The sequence below is a fragment of the Lissotriton vulgaris genome, chromosome 2_1, assembly GCF_964263255.1.
Source record: "Lissotriton vulgaris chromosome 2_1, aLisVul1.2, whole genome shotgun sequence".
NCBI lineage: Eukaryota > Metazoa > Chordata > Amphibia > Caudata > Salamandridae > Lissotriton > Lissotriton vulgaris.
The window spans coordinates 676,073,615-676,092,297 of record NC_141687.1 but is presented as its reverse complement, the minus strand read 5'-3'; the positions used below and the strand labels follow the sequence as shown (position 1 = coordinate 676,092,297).

General features: G+C 47.4%; 1 protein-coding gene across 1 annotated transcript in view; it reads right to left on the bottom strand.

The window, feature by feature from the left end:
* Positions 1 to 18,446, bottom strand: part of LOC147730965 (uncharacterized) — a 40,529-nt gene extending 22,083 nt beyond the window's left edge. Inside the window, exon 1 of the mRNA XM_086954130.1 lies at positions 18,278 to 18,446. Coding sequence (XP_086810256.1) covers positions 18,278 to 18,446 — 169 coding nt within the window. The remainder of the gene's footprint in view (positions 1 to 18,277) is intronic.
* Positions 18,447 to 18,683: the final 237 nt, after the last annotated feature.

Below are 18,683 nucleotides of genomic sequence, written 5' to 3'. Positions count from 1 at the left end.
AGCATCGGGCTGAGGGATGATCCCTGGGGTACACCGCAGATGAGGTTGGTAGCTTTGGAACGGTGGCATGGGAGGCAGACCCTCTGGGTTCTGTCTGAGAGGAAGGAGGTGGTCCAGTCCAGAGCTTTTTCCCAAATTCTGGCTTCTTGGAGGCGTGTTCTTAGTGTGTGGTGGCAGACCGGGTCGAAGGCAGCTGACAGGTCCAGGAGGATGAGGGCTGAGGTTACGCCGTTGTCTAGTTGGCGTTGGATGCAGCAAAATTAAAGCAAGAATGACTGAACACCTGTAAATTTCCACTTCTCAACCTTCTCAAATTTAAAACATAACATTCCGAAAGCGACGTGAAGCAGCCACGAGCTGTGACACGAATGGCACGGTTGTGTCTACATACTTCAATGCTTGCAACACACCATACCTCCTTAGTACTGCAGTCTGCAAATAATGAATGAAGAGGCAATTTAATTGTGAGCTCTGATGACCTCAGTGTAGGCAGGAGGCAGCGATTAGCAAGGGCCCATGGCCTTCGTGGCGTTGAGTAGAGCTGCACAATTTAGCGTGTGTGCAGCCCGCGATGATAAGTGGTGCACTGAGTTAGTGGCACCTGAAGCAAGGTTCTGTGAAGCCTGCAATGATGCGTGATCCAGGCAGGCCGCACTGGTAGCAATGTTTTTGTCTTGTGAATTCTGCCTTAATAAGGCCACGTGGTGATGATTTATGCTGCATTGAGTTAGTAGTACCTTTTGGTGCTTAAGGTGTACGTACCTTGCGATGATGCATGGTCCTGGGGGGGCCGTACTCGGACCTATGTCTTTTGTCTATTGAATTCTGTATCAATTTGATTTTCGAGTGGTAGTGTGCCTCATTGCTGACATAAAACTGTTCACTCTTCTTTGTGATGATTTATGGTGCACTGAGTTAGTAGTACCTTTGGTGCTGAGCTTGTACGTACCCTGCAATGATGCGTGGTCCACAGGGCCAAACTGGTAGAAATGTTTTTGATTTTGTGAATTCTGCCTTAATAAGGCCACATGGTGATGATTTATGGTGCACTGAGTTAGTGGTACCTCTGGCACTCAGCGTGTGCGCACCCTTCGTTGATGCTTGGTCCAGGCATGTCTCACTGGGAGCAATGTCTTCTGTCTAAAGAATTGTGGGGCATATTACCAAGCAGGGCGATAGGCAATTATTGCTGCTTTAGCTGCCGTTTTCGGCTGCTAAGCGGCGATAATTCTATTGCTCTATTAGCAAGCTGTCGCTAACAGCAGTTAGCGACAGCTTTAGGCGATAAAGAGCGGTTTGGGTCCCGCTTTGCATGTCAGCGATATTTATCACTAATGACATGCAAAGTGGGCGTACCCAACCTGTTAGCGACTGAAAGCAGTCGCTAGCTTCGCTATCGCCGATTAGCAAGGCAGGCGTAGCAATGGAATTATTCCCGCTATCGCCAAAAACTAACGCCTGCTCTGACCAGTTCTGAGCCATGTTATCCAATGGGAGGTGGATAACATGGCTAAGAGCATTTTAACGCTAATGCCTGAATATCGCTGTATTCTCAGCGATATTCACGCTATCGCCGGAAAACTTATCGCTTTGGAGATAAACGTTGGTAATAGCACGTTATCTCAGCGATAATTTTCGGCGATGCTTAGCGATAAAAAATTTGTTGCTAAGCCTAGTTAGCAATAAATATTGCTAATCATTGGTAATATGCCCCTGTGTCCTAATAAGGCCACGTGGTGATGACTTGTGGTGCAGTGAGTTAGTGGTACCTAAAGAACTCAGCGTGGGTGCACCGTGCGATGATGCGTGGTCCAGGCAGCCCGCACTGATACAATGTGTCTTGCCTACTGTACTGCACAGTCATCGAAGAATGCTTTTTATCACATCCTTTAACAAAATATGAGTACATAGAGCACAATTGTCTCTGCATTAAATAAATCAATGTTAAATTCCATGCTGTCCGTAGTGTAGATCCAAAGCTAAATTCAAGTTGTGAACCCTGCTGTCCGCAGTGTAAATGGAAGGCAGTAGTCAGCACAATCATCGAAGAATACTTTTTGTCACATCCTTTAACAAATTCTGAGGACATAGAGTACAATTGTCACTGCATTAAATAAATCAAGGCTAGATTCAATGTTGTCCGTAGTGTAGATCCAAATCTAATTTCAAGTTATGAACCCTCCTTTCCACAGTGTAGATCAAAGGCAGTAGTCAATACAGACATAAGTCTGTGGTGCTGTGGCGCTGAGTTTGCAATGGGCCTGTATCGGGGAGGCACGTGGTCATGGCGAGAGCCACGTGGCAGGGTGAGGACCATTGCTGTGGCAGAGTCTTTTATCTTCGCACAAGTGAACCACACCCAAGGCGTGACCTATGTATGTATACTCTTACGCTGGAGTTGCGTACGTTGGACCAGCCCACTCCGCTTCTGCTTCAAGGGGTGGGGGCTACACAGCTATATGACCGAGATATTCCCCAGTGTCTGAGATAATATGGTTGCGTCCACTGTGCAGTACACTACACGTATCAATACTATATCTCCACATGGAAAAGTTTTTGTTTATATACTAAATTGTGTATAGCATATCACTGGTACACTTGGGATTGTGTAAATTATTGTTGATGTGCGAGTTCCCTCCCTTATGCATAGTTGGTTGCCACATCTCTGAACATTCAGCTATTGTGCGGTTGAGGGGATATGGTATTTTGGAAAACTCCGCTGTCCTGTTTTGTGCTGCCTCTGAGGTAGTAGAGGGAGAGCGGTCCGAGGGGGTGTGGTTGTGCTGGGTGTTGTGATTTTGTTGGGAGCCGGAGGTGCATGATTAGTACCTCTATCACATATTTGTCTTTAAATATGTGTGAGTTGGGTATAATTCAGTATAGTCGACCTCCTTACACAAGTTAAATGTTGATGTTAATTTGTTACTGGTAAGTGGAGATATTGCCTGTTTTTTTAGGTAGCATTGCAGATTTGGCTGGTTGTGGAAAATATGCGGAAATGGTGTTTTTGATTTTTTTTCTACGGGAATGCCTAGTTCGTATATCATTAATGTTAGTTGTGGTTCTGGTTTGTGGCAATTTTGTTGACAAAAGGAATCAATTGAAGAGTGGTGATATATGCAGTTTTTACTAGTTTGAGAATGGGATGATAATTAAAAGAGCTAGAAAAAATCCTGATATGCTTAATGAACATTATGATTACAAATTAGCATTTAAAAAACCTTTGAAATTCACTGAAAAAAACATAGGTTTCAGGGGTGTTATAGTTAGCTGGACATGTCGCTCATACAAAACCATTGAAATTCCTCCGTTATAGTTAGTTGTTTCAACTGTAACTCGCATGCCCGAAATCCACTGCTGATGATGTCACATATTGCATCATTTATGACATGGTCAGTGACATCACCAATGACATCACTGATGACATCTCAAATGACATCACTGATGACATCATCCACATGACAATCTGCTACACCTGATCAAACACTAGTATAACTAGTGTTGCAGAAAGAAGTAATAGAGCTACAGAAATAGGCAAGAGAACTGCAGAAAAAGAAAGAAAAGTGCAGAAAGAAGCAAGAGAAGTACAGGAAGAGGCAAGAGGGTTAGAGAAAGTGGCAAGATGGTTGCAGAAAGGGCAAGAGGGGTGAATAAAGAAGAAGGGAGGTGCAAAAAGAAGCAAGAGAAGTACAGAAAGAAGCAACAGAGGTACAGAAGGAGGCAAGAAGGGTGCCGAAATATGCAAGACAAGTGCAGAATGAGGGAAGAGGGGTGCAGAAAGAGGCAAGAGGGGTACAGAATGAAGCAATAGACGTTCTGTACGAAGGAATAGAGTTGCAGAAAGATGTGAGAGAGGTGCAGAAAGAGGCAGGAGAACTGCAGAAAAAGAAAGAAAGGTATAGAAAGAGGACGAAATGTGCAGAAGGAAGCAAGAGAAGTACAGAAAGAGGCAAGAGAAATACAGAAAGAAGCAAGAGAGGTTTGCACACCATTAGTACCAATTTAACAGCCACATTTAGCAATATGTAGCAGCAGATGATGGATTATGTGGCAAATACGGAAAATGTATAATTATACGAAAAAACATCACAGCAGAACAGTCGCATAATGCCAGTGTCCCTGCTCATACCTCTACCTAGGCCCATAAGTGCTCCTCTGTGGTTGCTTCTTTTTTTGTGTCTCATTGGGTTTATAGTTTAGCTTCTATGGAAATGAGTAAGACGAAACCTTAGGTTAACACTCCACAAAACAGACTATCATACCACATAACTACTCTCCATAACACATAATCTGACTCCACATAATTCCTATACACATAATACCACATACTTTCTATCCACATAATTTCACTGTAGAACATATCCCATAATTCCACTACACACAACGTACATACACTCCACTTCAAGAAACATTAGTAAAAAAAAATTAATTTACACCGCCAATTGCTCTAACTCTCGTAAATGTGAGACCTATTGCATTGCAAATGCTGGTGTAACTAGTAGTCCCATTTGCAGAGTGGTGGAGAAAGGGTGGTGGGCCTCTAACCAGCGCTCAAGAATTCTTCTGCATAGGACAAACAGGAGGTACTAGGAGGGCTTCTTGGCACCCAAGGCACCTCAGCAGTAAAGTTGACTTCATCCCCCAACCATTAGTGTGCCAGGGGGCATGTTTGCTGAGTAGTGGAGAAAGGGAGCCTGGCCTCCGAAGAACTCTTAGAAATTTCACTGTGTGGGACTTAGTGGAGGTAGCAGGAGGGGTAGTCGACCCCCTAGGATGTCCTTGTGGGCCAACTACCCCTCCCATTGCCTTCAGTAAGTCCCACACAGCAGGATTACTGAGTTTTGATAGCAGGCCACGCCCCCTTTGTCCACCACTTTGCAAACACACTTCCTGGTGCACTCTTGGTGGGGTATGAAATCCCCTCAGCTGCTGGGGTTCCTTAGGCACCAACTAGCTTACCTATTACCTCCAGTAAGCTCCACACTGTGTGATTGCGGTGAGGTGGTAGCAGGCCACACCCCCTTTCTACACCACTTTGCAAACGCACCTCCTGGTGCGCTCTTGGTTGGGGGATAAAGTCCCCTTACCTCTTAAGGGTCCCTGGGGTACAACTACCCCTTCTGTTACCTCAAGTAAGCCCCACACAGCTGGACTTCTGAGAGCTGCTCAGAGGTCACGTCCCCTTTCTACACCACTCTGCAAACATGCCTTCTGGCGCACTTCTGCTTGGGCAATGAAGTCTACTTTAGTCCTGAGGTCCTTAGGACACAAGGGGATCTCATCACCACACTAGCAGTGCACCAAGTGGCGCATTTGCTGAGTGGGATACAAAGTCACCCCGGCGTAGTGTGCATAGCGGGGCTATGAGGAGTTCCACGGAGTTGCAAAAAAACTCAGTGGAACTCCACTTTGCCACCCACGTGCCCCCTATAATAACAAGTAATTAAATATTAATAAAAAATAAATTTAAAACCACTTACCTGTACTGCAGCATCCCTGGGCTGCCCTCCTCCTCTTACTTGCCGTCTCTTTAATCCTTGTGAAAACTGTATATGCACGTGCCTGTGTGAGAAATAGGCTAGAGAAACACAAGAATGAGATACAGATGAAAAAGATGAAAAAAATCAGTAGAGACAGAGTCTACTATGCCATTGGAAGGGTTTACACATTTGTCCGCCAATATGATTCCAATTTAAAAAAAACAAACCATGGAACAAATTCAAGTACATGAACAAATAACGCTCTCTAGTGCAGAAAGTTCAGAGGTTATCTCGGGAGACAAAGGTACCAGGGATGCAGGCCAAGGATGGATTTTTGGGGGGAAATGCAACTGCTGCAAATTACCACACAGGGAAGAGGGAGGGTGTCATACCCCTCCTGTGGCAGAAGAACAAAAAGAACCAGGCGCAGCAGGAAGAGGCAGCAGGAGAGGGAAAGGAAAGAAGGGAAAAAGATAAATGAAAATAATCCCATCAACACAACCCAAGATAATCTGGTGAACAATTTATCAAGTAAGATTCTGAATGAGAAACACATCAATTTACTCAATAAAGGACTAACTTTTTGCTCGGCCAGAGTTGACTTCTATAAATTCAGCAGAAAACTAAAACTAAGGACGTTTTTTGCCACCAGACCCACCTCTAAACCAAGATCGGAATGAACACAACCCCTGTTCAACCTTACCAGAGAAGGCATTGAACCTTTCAGAGTCCTACACAATCTGATTAATAAAGGAGACCAACATGACACTGAATGTGATGGAGAATCAAACCTGGATTACTGTGCAACAATGGCCATAGAAACTGTAAAATCTGTAAGCAGGTAATGCAAAGGGAAATCAACATGTTGCCCACAGCTAGCTCCAAGTAACAGAGTGGATCTCTTCCAGGAACTTGTGGCAGAAGACCCAAGGGACACCTACATTAAAGAAAAGAAAAACTGGAATTATAGATATTCCAATATGAAAACTGAGGCTTGGTGGACACTCACAGATTTGCGTAGAGACACAATATTATAACTAAACAATCAGACAAGGGCGGGAACATCTTTGTGATGGACTGCACTAAATATCACCAGAAAATCAAGAGACAATTGGGAGACACTACCAACTATGAGAGGTTAAAAAATAATCCCACTAATCAAATTATGTCTACTTTCCCTACCAAATTGCCATAATGTCATGATGAAGGCCTGCTTGATGTGGATGAATTGCAATATCTCAGAGTAACCCATCCTATTGTCTCAACCCTTTAGGTGTTGCCCAAAGTGCACAAGAGTTTAGAAAATCCTCCAGGATGCCACATCGTCAGTTCATGTGGTTCTCTCTTACAGAACTCTTCCCGACTTGTGGATATATTTTTGTACCCTTACGTAGCTGATCTTCCTTTCGACATATAAGATTCCATGGACTTTCTGAAGTGCATGAATGATACCCCTTGGAAACCTGGGTATATCATGGCCACAGTGGATGTGGTTTCCTTCTATCCTTCGATAGTCCATGATGGCGGACTGATAGCATGTGAGCATTTTATGAGATCTCAGTGTCTGAGTTTGCTCAATCACACAAAAATGCTCCTGGAGATTATGCCCCTTTGCCTAACAAATAATGTTTTTTATCTTCGATGGCAGATTTTACAGGCATGGGTACCTCCTTCGCCCCAACATACGAAAATGTAATAATGGGATTTTAGGAGACAGAATGTCGGTGGTCAGAAAACACCAAGATGAACTTGGAAAGGGTGGTTCTATGGGTCTGTTATATTGATTACCTCTTGCTTATATGAAAGGGAGACAAGAATGATTTGAAAGATTTCCCAATATCATTAAATAGCAACTCCCTATGCTTACCATTTATACATACATACAGCAAGAGCTTGATTGACTACCTAGATACACAGATCTACATTGAAGATGAAAGAATTTGCACCACCCCACTCTATTCTGTAAGACCAACAGCATCTTATCAGCCTACAGTGCACACTAAAAAGCTCTAAATTGGAGGAATGGCTCCAAGGAGAATGAATACGAGAGACAGATTGACAGGATGTACAACAGATTTAGAAGACGAGGATACTCAAGAACTGTCTTGGAAGATGCATGCAAAAGAGCCACTAAACACATGAGGGTGAATCTACTGCTACCTAAAAAAATGGTGACATCTACTGAACCAAATAAAGAAACAACCAGATTTATCATGGATTTTAATATTTCAAACAAAGCAGTGAAACAAGTGATTATCAATCATTGGAATATTTTAAAGAAAGATCAAGAACTTAAACATCATATTTCGGAACATGTGAACATCACATATAGAAATGTACCCTCCTAGGGAAATGTGTTAACCTAGACTTATTTTACCAACAAAAGCTCACAAAAAAGTAATTGGTAAAAGTGCAAGGTTTTTTTAAATGCCCCAAGTGTAAAGCATGCCGCTATGGCCGCAACAGGGTGGATGTTACAACTATACAAGGTACAAAAAAACATCAATTAAAAAATAACCTGTGAGACTACCCATGTTGTTTATCTTCTAGAATGTCGTTGCAGCAAACAACATGTGGGCAGTACTGTAAATAAACTACAGCTGCAAATTCTCCAACATATAAGGGCAATTGTTAACAAAGACTTGACATATTTGGAAAGATCATGACAGCAACTTAGAAAATAACCTCTTTTCCTGTATCAAACATATCCTGATTAAAATCAGGGAAGGAGACAGAGAAGCAGCCCTGAGTCAAGCGAAATCGCAATTTTTATTTACTCTGGGAACAGAGATTCCATGGGACTTAAATGCAGATGCCGAACTTTATACATTTTTATAACATCTTCATTGATTGTTTTTTTAATATCCATGATATGTTTGTCAAAAGACCAATGACAAGAAGCTGTCCTCCGTTGCTGAGAAATCCAGCTCCAGTGTTTCTGACTCCCCTTGCGCGGTGCTGGGACATCGAGTCCGAGACAGAGATACCAACCTCCTTCATTCTAATGTAGGGAGCTCATTAGAACCTAGAGAAACCTTTGGCAATTATTGGCAGAACTAAATCCTAAGCTAAAGAGCACATTTACTTCTTCTCTGGTACTAGAACTAGGTTAGGTACATTGGGGTTGGCGTATTTTAGAAGCACCAGTTGAGTATTTTAGCCTGTGTTATTTATGTATGTATTTTTATATGTCATAGCACTAGACAATGCTATTATTTTATAATACTATTCTCACTGTACGCATTATACTTTGCATTTTGTCTATCAATCAATCAATCAATCAATCAAAGACATTTATAGAGCGTACTACCTACCCATAGGGTCTCAAGGCGCTTGGGGGGGGTTGCTGTTACTGCTCGAACAGCCAGGTCTTGAGCTTCTTCCTGAAGGAGAGGTGGTCTTGGGTAACGCGCAGGTCAGCCGGGAGGGAGTTCCAGGTCTTGGCGGCCAGGTAGGAGAAGGACCTTCCTCCTGTTGTCGCTCTCCGGATGCGTGGGACGGCGGCGAGGGCGTGGCTGGCTGATCGGAGGTGGCGTTTGGGAGCGTAGAAGTTGATACGGTTGTTGAGGTAGCTCGGGCCTTGGTCGTGTAGGGCTTTGTGTGCGGTTCTCCCCTCTTGCATGAGAAAGAAGATTGTTCAATAAATCCTTTTATTGAAAATGCCTGTCTCACTATTTCTCTGCAACTCTGTAGAAACAAAGCATGCACAACTGACTGAGTAAAATAGTTATCTATTGTTTCCACGACTCTGAAGCTAATTGTTCCAGTCCGAGGGAAACAAATTTGTCATGTTTATGTGGAGTATTTGAGAAAGTTTCTAGTGACCTCTGAGCTAGCAGGTGTAGTGTAGTTTCTATATTCCCAATAGGCTCTGCGCATTGGAATAACATAAACGGCAGTTTAGACGTAGGACTGAGGTCGACTAGGTCTCTACTGAATATGTTAGACTTAATTAGGTATGCCAGCTAACTCAGAGGTCACTAGAAACTTTATCAAATGAACAGGGAGGAGTTAACTTCCCTGATTAGACAAGAAGGGATTAGCTTCTGACAACCGCATAAACATGACAACTTTGCTCTCTCCAGAATAAGGAGTATATCTCCAGAGTCGTGTGAAAACAATAGATAGCTATTTCACTCAGACAATCGTGCATACTTAGTTTCACCAGAGTGCAGAGAAATAGAGAGACTGGCGTTTTCAATAAAAGGTGTTATTTATTGAGCAGTCCTCTTTCTCATGCAAGAGAAGTGAATTGCCACAATTGCAATACTTGTCATAAAGTAAAGTGCATACAGTAAAAGGAGGATTATGAAATAATACTGTAAAAGCATTGATATGGTTTCTGAGCCATATGATACTTAAAACGGATAAAATATATACAATTACGTACAATGATAAAAGTTGACTAAGCGTACTCAATTGGTGCTTCTAAATACACCTACCCCAGTGTACCTAACCTAAGCCTAGTACGTGGGAAGGAGTAAGGGAGTTGCAGTATAAGTTAAGTTAGTTTTGCCAAGAATCTGAATCAAGAATTCTCTAAGGATCTAATCAGCTCCGTACCTTGGTTTTAGAATGAAGGAGGTCTTTTATCTCGCTCTCAGGACTCGATCTCCCAGTAACCCGCAAGGGTGACTGGAAACACTGGAGCTGGATTTTCTCTACAGGAGAAAAGACAGCGTCTTTATCAGTGCGTCAAATGGGAGGGTCGGCTTCCTTCGGCACTCGCATCAGCTGGGCTTTGGGTAAGTAGATAGCCGCTCTGCTCCAAACCACTGTGTGTTGCTTAAGGCAAATGCTGGTATATTTATACCTGGAAGGTGCCGTGTTTGACGTAAGGTTGGACATAAGATGTCAATAAGAACCGTCACTAGAAACTGGCAGTTCTTTTAGGACTCCCAGGAGTTCTAGGACACATCAAAACAAAAGCATGGGGAATTCCCAGGTTGCTGGAGGTTTGGTTTGTTTAAAGAACTTTTTGTACTTTCTAGGAGTCTAAGGAAGTAGCCTTGCCGTATTTGGACTGCATTGGCTATTACTAAATATGGATATGATTCTTATGCCTATATAAGGATATGATTTATTATAACCACATAAGGGCATACATCGGGGATATTTAATTAGGGTCCTAGATACGTTTACAACACCCACTCCACGTATAATGTCTATCATTACTAAATACTAAGCAATATATAAACATTTAGGTATGCATGTGCTTTCCAGCCCACCCCAAAATACATCAAATGCATTTGAAATGGTATAGATACACAAAAATGAGTATTATACTGTACGCTTTCAAGCAGTGGTATCATTCAGATAAAATGTTGTTCATTTAGAATGTTGACTGAATGAATCATGAAATTTACATTCATGAAATGGCTCTTAATACAGAAAAAAGAGGTCTAGACCATTTCATCACATATTCATACAAGATTGTACATGTGCTAGAGGCTGATTCAAAATATTGTCTCCAGAGTCTCAAAGAATAGAAGTTCTGTTCATTAGGAATAGTTCTACTTTAAGCAGAGTACCTTGTGCCAAAAAAAAGTAAATATTTTGAAAATTGGGAAAAATACTTTCGTTTTCATGGGAAAAAATAGTTCCAATTGTTTTCAGCAGTGCTGTTTATCAAAACTGAAGGCCGAATTCAGAGTTCAGGGAACGCTGTGTGCTCGCTATTTCAAATATTATTGTCGTTGTTAAGAGAGAACATTACCTCAGCTATACCAGCAAAAAATTTGTCTACAACAGTAGGTGAAAGTTGGGCCATCGCTGAAAAATCTGAAATAGTGCATATATGCGATGCATTGCCATCATCGGTGTTTAGATCAGCCATGTTCACAGAAGGTTGTACCTGTGTCGTGCCGCTTTCATCTCGTACTTCACTGCCACCTAATCGTAACGGTGAAGTCTCAACGAATGCCGTCATCAGAATAGGTAGCCGCTGGGGACAACACGTTGCATGAGTCTTTAACGGACAAAGCAAAGCATCACTATCCATTGGTACTGCTGATGGTATTGTAAGACAGAAGTCCATCACGCATTCTTCTCCGCATAGCAGACATCGAAGCACAGGTAAGATGCAATTTTGCCAGATTGGTCTGAATGAAAGAAACCAGGTAGTATTCAGATCTCTTAGCCGGGCCAATCCCAGGGCCTTAGTGATACGGTCTCGGTATCGTATTGCTAGGATCGTTTCTTCCATCGTAGCCTGAGTTTTGTCTGTGACTTGGCTTGCCATATCGGAGCAGAAGGAACAAAAATAAAATTCCTGCTACGAGTCTCAAAATAAGAGGCAGGCCACCGAAAAGAGAATGCACAAAATTCGGAAAGATGCCAAGAACTGTTTCAAAGGATGCTAACAGTCCCGAAAAAATTGTCTTCAATACATGTGCGATGCCACTGGTATCTGACATGTTTAAGATTTGGCTTAACATTTCTACGAAATGCACGGGGCAATTTGTCGATAATAGGGTATGTATCTCTGCCGCTGTCCTTGCAACTTGAAGGTCATACGTTTCTTTGGGCGAGGTTAAAGGCACAGTTGTTTGTAAAAGAATAGACTTCATTCTGCTTAAAGTATCAATTTGAATAGAAGAGATATTCACAGAAGGCCATATTGCCGCCTCCATGTCTGGATTGCTGTTTGGATACAATACTTGCATACAACAAATGACCCTGGAAGTGACGCTCACGAGATAGGCTTTTCCTGGCATCATGCCACAACAGCTGTGGCCACTTAATATAACGTAGCTACCGTTGGAAAGTTGTCTGTGTAGCAGGGGTGCCGTGCAGATGAAATGAAAGGTTGTTTGATGAACCTTTGCAGGCTCCATACAAGTTAATACCTTGACACAGAAATGTACCGCTTAGTGATTTTTAACAATTGTTACCACTAAGAAATACCCCTTTTTTCCCTTCACTATAACATTTATGTGTAAGAGGTAAATTCCAGGTTGATTTGATGTATCCTTTACCCAACCTTTCATACAATCCTGCTGGTATATATTTTTAGCAGTATTGAAACTGAAAAGTTGTTATCGGGATTGTAACGGTGCCATGTATGATCCATTCAATGACAGGTCTTTCTGACATTGTCAATGGTAATCTTTCTAGTTTTTCAATGCTCAGCACCGTATAGTCTGCTCCTTTTTGTGCCAACGAGATTTGTCTATCCGTAAGGTTAAAGATAGAAAATAATGACTTTATGTTGATTAGACGCCATGGCACGTGGCCTGAAGGGAGGTTTTGTAACGTCCAGCCTAGCTGTACAATAAAACGCAATTGGGATTGACCATGTTGTAACATTAGCATATCCTGTTCTATTATATCAATAGCAGATAATACAATGCTGTCCAGTGAATACATTCAGGAGGACAGAGCTGTTAATCCATTGTTCACCACAGAAAGAAAGTTTTCCAAATTAATACAATCAATTTCTCGTATTTTTTCTGCAGTTTCAATTTGTGTTACTTTTCAAGCTTCATTGTAAGCTGCGTATATACCGGCATATATGAAACGTTTTTGACGCTGTTTGCGAGGTCCCAGTAAGAAATCTCGCAAGTCAGCACCTTCTTTAAGTAAAGTTAAGTGTTGCTTAATTTAGGGAACTGTGGATCTCTGTAGCCAGTCGAGGCATAGTTTTCCTACACTGTATGTTGTAACTATCCCTGGATGTTGTCTCTATGAATATCTTGGGTCTGGCCTGTTCTGTTTGAACCCCTGTATTCTGTTCAGGAATCTATCTTGACAGTTATTAATGTCTGTGGGCCAGATCAACCATTTGTTCCAATTAGGAATTTTTCTGTTTAGTTTTAAAATATAGGACACGTCTAACCCCTCATGTGTAGTGGTGTTTCTATCAGGAATAGGCTTTGGGATAGACTGGTTGTTTAAATCTTTTATCTTGGCTAAACCAAGACAGGTGGTTTGTTGAATGGTGTCATTCAGGAACATTATTTGTTCTGGGATCATGCAGGCTCTAAACAATGATTCTAGACCTTGTACCTGCCAATCTTTTGTACCCCAGATGGTTTTTGTCTCAATGTTATTTTTCCAAAATTCAAAACCTAATGTAGACATTTTTTCATAAAATGTTTCATAATAAATCAGTTTTGTATTTGTCAACATGTTTTTCACTCCTGTCTTATTCAACATCTTGTAATAAAACGTTTCTGGATTGGTGTAATTAAATCTTGAGAAGTATGGAAATTTCTCATAAAATGTTTTTGAACTGCCTTTTGGCGGAGTTGGACAATGTTCCCACTGATTATAACTGAAAACATTTCTAGAATTAGCAGATTTATGCAGGTAATGATGCCCAAAGTGAGGGGGGCGTGGCTAAGCACGCAATGGCGGAGGACGCGTTAGGGTAGAGCTCCGTGCCAAGCTCCCCTTCCCTGAGCCGTTTCTCCGCCAAATTAAATCCTAGCCGCCCGAAACTGCTGGCGGACCCTCCCGGAGCTCTCCTCGGCAATCTGGCCGACTTTCATTTCGGGGCTCCGACGAGGCTGACCCCGACCTATCCTGCGGACCTCCTGCGGGATCCGCTGACACCTGGCCGGCGGGGCAACTGCGGGAGTCCGAGGCTTGGGCCCAGCTCACAGGCCCCAACTGGTAGGCCACGCCACACTGTCCGTGGCCCCCTGGCCGGCTGCTGCCGCGCTGAGAGCAACCTCCGGTGGCCCGGCGATCACCTTGACCTGCAGCAGGACTCCAGCAGGGGGCCCGGACCAAGCGGGAAGTGGGCCCCCAGCCCCCACATCGCGGCCGTCGCGCGACTGCTGCCCTGCTCCTTGGACCTCCGGAGGACACACCTGGGGCACATCTGGGGCAGGCGAGGCGTGGAGATCTCCCCCGGAGAGGCGCCGGTGACGTGGCGGCCCCGACCAGCGGGGGCCCCTCTACGAGACGCAGTGCAGCCATCGGAGCCACCCGGTGAGTCCCTCCTGCGCCCGCCAGCATAGAGGAGCCCACGCGGAGCGACGGCCCGGGCATTGCGGCCCCGAGACCCGCGGCACAGCAGACCGTCCCTCCCCTCGCCTGGACGCCACACCACTGCCGGAGACAGGCTGACCGCCCCCCCCTGAGGTGGAGACACGCGACGGTGTGCCTCACGCCGGGCCCGCCTGCGGGGCCCCCCCACGGGGACACTCACTGCCTGAGGGTCGGCGAGGCACACGAGAGGCTGTGACCCAGGCCGGAACCGGTGGTCGGACCCGTTCGCGACGCCTGGACCCCTCGGACTCACGCACAGTGCCGGCCCCCCCGGCCCCCACTACAACTGGGGCGGAGTGACTGGGCCACGACCCGCTAGCAATCCGGGGGGCAGTCGGCGCGGCCGCGGACCGCCAGGGACGAGCACGGGCGAAGGAGGGGACAGGGCACCCCCGCCTGCGCCGAGGCCCCGCGCAAGGCCGCCCGCTGGAGGACCCCCCCCCCTAGGGGACAACAATGACGGCCTAACCAAAGGGACCTGCCAGCACTCGCGGGGCCCCAACCCAGGGACGTAGCGCCTCAGGGGACACCGTCACTGGAGCAGCGCCAGGGGCCGACCCCGCAGGACAGGCGCCACCCGCACATGTCCGGGGGAGTGCGGACCCGCACCGGGACCGGAGGGGCCCTGCCGAAGGGGAAGACGGACAAGCGGGCACACAAAATGGCCGCCGAGCAACTGGCTGCGAGGCTTGACAGCGTGCTGGCAGCGGTGGAACGGATGGAGCAGTCACTCCAGCAAACTAGAACCTCCCTGGAGTCCAAAATTGATGGGGTCGCAGTGGACCTGACCCTCCTGCGTGATGACCATAGGAAATTGTCCGACCGAACCAAGACCCTGGAAGGCGCAGTGAAGGAGATCGAGCCCAAGGTCACCCAGACTGACAGACACGTACAGGACCTCCTGAACAGAGTGGAGTTCCTGGAGGACAGGGCTGAGGACGCGGAAGGGAGGGCGAGACGCAACAACATTAGACTTGTGGGGGTTCCGGAGAAATGGGAAGGGAACCGCCCGGCTGAACATGTGGAAGAATGGCTACGGACACTTTTGCCCGAAGGCTCGCTGTCACCGCACTTCGTCGTGGAGCGCGCACATCGGGTGCCAACGAGACCCTACACCACCGGCACCAACCCGAGGCCGCTGCTCTTCAGGATACTGAACTATAGGGACAGAGACACGGTGCTGCGTGAGGCACGGCGACTGGGCGAGGTGCGCATTGATAACGCGTCGATCATGTTCTTCCCCGACTACACCATCCAGGTGCAGCGCCAGAGGCACGACTTCATGGCAGTGAAGAGGAGACTGCGCACCGCGGGCCTCAAGTACTCCCTACTATTCCCTGCCAAGCTGAGAGTGGTGGCGGGAGCTAGCACTTACTTCTTCAACACACCCGAGGAGGCCGACGAGTGGCTGGACGGAGGCACGGACACGGCACCGAAACACTCTCACGGAGGCGAGACGAGGACCAGGCCACGAGCACCACGACGACGCCGCAGGCACAGGACCCAACAGTCCCAACGCGCGGAGGAGGGGGCGGGACTCTCCCCCACACTGGACCAGATGCTCCGAGAACAGCGCGATGCACTGCAGAAGGTCTCCCAAATAAGTAACTCATCCTCCCATGAGACGGCCCAGGAGGACGGCCGACAGCCGGTACCCAGCGACGACGACGAGGCCATATACGGGATCCCGAACTCACAGATCTCGATGGAACTGCCCATCGTCACGCCGCAAACCTCAGACCTGATCCACTGACCCTACGGGGGATGTCTGCATTGGCCTTGCCATGACGAGGGAGGGGTTGGCAGTGGTCGCCTGGACGATGGTGCGCAATCGGCGCCCGCCACTGCTGGGGCCGCCCCCCCCCCCCCCCCCCCCCTGCCAGCTGATCGAACTGTGGACACCTGGAACAGTGAGTAATGCCCTTATGGCACTAGTGGTAGGCTGGGAGGGCGTTGAAGGGGTGGTCCTTTAGCGCGCATCTGCGCCTGGTCGCATACAGGATGGGCGATTTGGAGCATTGGACCGCAGTGGGCGGCCACTATTGTCCTGCATTGTATGGCTCAGGGAAGCGGCCTGCTTCCCCTAAAACTGACTATACATACATCCTGCCGAACTTGTGCTTAGCACACACTGCCCCTTGAACAAAGCGAGACTGTTCCTCTCTCTTGAGAGTATGGACGGTGGCCCGTTCCGCCACTGCCCTTTTGGTATTTTAGTGGGGTTAGCCCGCTGTTGGTTGTTGTTCTTTACTGTTTTTTTTCCCTGTCCTTATGTTTACCCAAACTTTGCTGAGTGTAATGTGGGGGGTGGGAACGGAAGAGCTGGGGGAGCCACTGCTGGGGCCTTTGGTGATGCCGCTGCTATTGGGAGGGTCAGGGGGGAATGTATATTGCTGCAATGTCTGCCATAAAAATATGCACGTGGAACATTAGAGGTATGCACACACCCGCGCGCAGGTACCAAATCTACTCCTACTTGAAGAGGCAGAACGTGCAGGTCGCGCTATTGCAGGAAACACACCTGAGTGGGGCGGAGGTGACAGCGCTGAGGCGGAGATGGAGGGGACAACTGTATGCCACTGAATACTCCTCGTACGCCCGCGGGGCGCTGCTATGGGTAAAACCGGGAACCCCCTTCGTGATGTCGGACGTACACATAGACGCGGAGGGGAGGCATGTCCTGGTGAAGGGTCGCATAGACGGGCAACCAGTGGTCCTGGCGTCCATTTACGCCCCAAACACGGATCAGGGCACCTTCCTGGCGCATATCTCAGGGAAATTAGCGCCCTGGCACGGCGTCCCATGGATCCTGGGGGGCGACTATAACGCGGTACTAGACCCAGTGCTGGACCGTTCGGTCCCGCCGAGGCCAGAGGCGACACCCCAGGGGGCCACGAGGGCACTCACACAGTGGGCGACCCAGTGGGGTCTGAAAGATGCATGGCGTGCGCACAATCCGAACACTAGGGTGTACTCGTACTTCTCAGGAGCACATGCATTACATGTCCGCCTCGACAGATACATGGTGTCAGCGGACATGTTGCCCCATATCACTGACTCACAATACCTGGGTAGGACACACTCCGACCACAACCCCCATACACTGCACATGGCCTGGGAACGCCCGCGCCCGCCAATCCCCACGTGGCGACTGCAACCTGCATTACTGCTAGACGCCCCCTTTAGAGATTCCCTACAGGCCAGCGTAGCGCAATACTTCGAAGATAACTCAGATACAGCATCCTCCCCGAGAGTAGAGTGGGACGCATTCAAGGTGGTGGTACGGGGACATTGCCTGAGCACTCAGGGGAGCATACGGTGGAAGTTGGAGGAGGACTTGCGCAGGGTGGAGGCGGACCTACTCGGCGGGGAGCAGGAGGCGGTGGAGGGTGCAGGTGACCGGCTGCAGGCGGCCCGGGCGGAGCACGAAACGCTACTGGAACGGCTGCGGCACGTCAACTTTGCGGCCCATTCGGCGCGGGTACACCAGCACGGTGACAAGCCCGGCAGGCTATTGGCCTGGTTAGTCAGGCAGGAGGAACGCACGGAGCCGGTCTCCGTCATCCGCACAGCTGAGGGAGACCTAGTGTACACCCAAAATAGGATACACCAAGCGTTTGTGGGACACTACCGGGCCCTATACAAGTCGCAACTGAGAGTAACTGCGGCCTACATAGCAGAATACCTGTCGGACATCCCGCTGCCCTCCCTTATAGGCTCACAACAGGACGCCCTGGGAGCGCCATTCTCCGCGGATGAAATACGCGAGGCCATCTTCGCACTGTCCAACGGCAAATCACCTGGCCCGGATGGACTGCCCGCCGAATTTTTTAAGGCGTGTTCAGACACGCTGGTTCCGGAGTTGCTCAAGTTGTACAACACAGCAATGGAAGAATCAACACTCCCAGACTCGCTTAACGAGGCAAACTTGGTCTCGCTGCTGAAGCCAGGCAGGGATGGCGCACTCATGGGGTCCTACAGACCGTTGGCCATGCTAAATACCGATTATAAAATTTTCACCTCACTCCTGGCCCGCCGCCTGGCCCTGGAGGCACCTACTCTGATACACGCCGATCAAAATGGCTTCATGCCGGCGCGGAGCACGTCTCGTAATCTACGCCGCCTCTTCCGGATTCAGGAAGCGGCTCTGACGCATTGGCCTAGATCGGGGTGCCTGGTCCTGGACCTGGAGAAGGCCTTCGATTC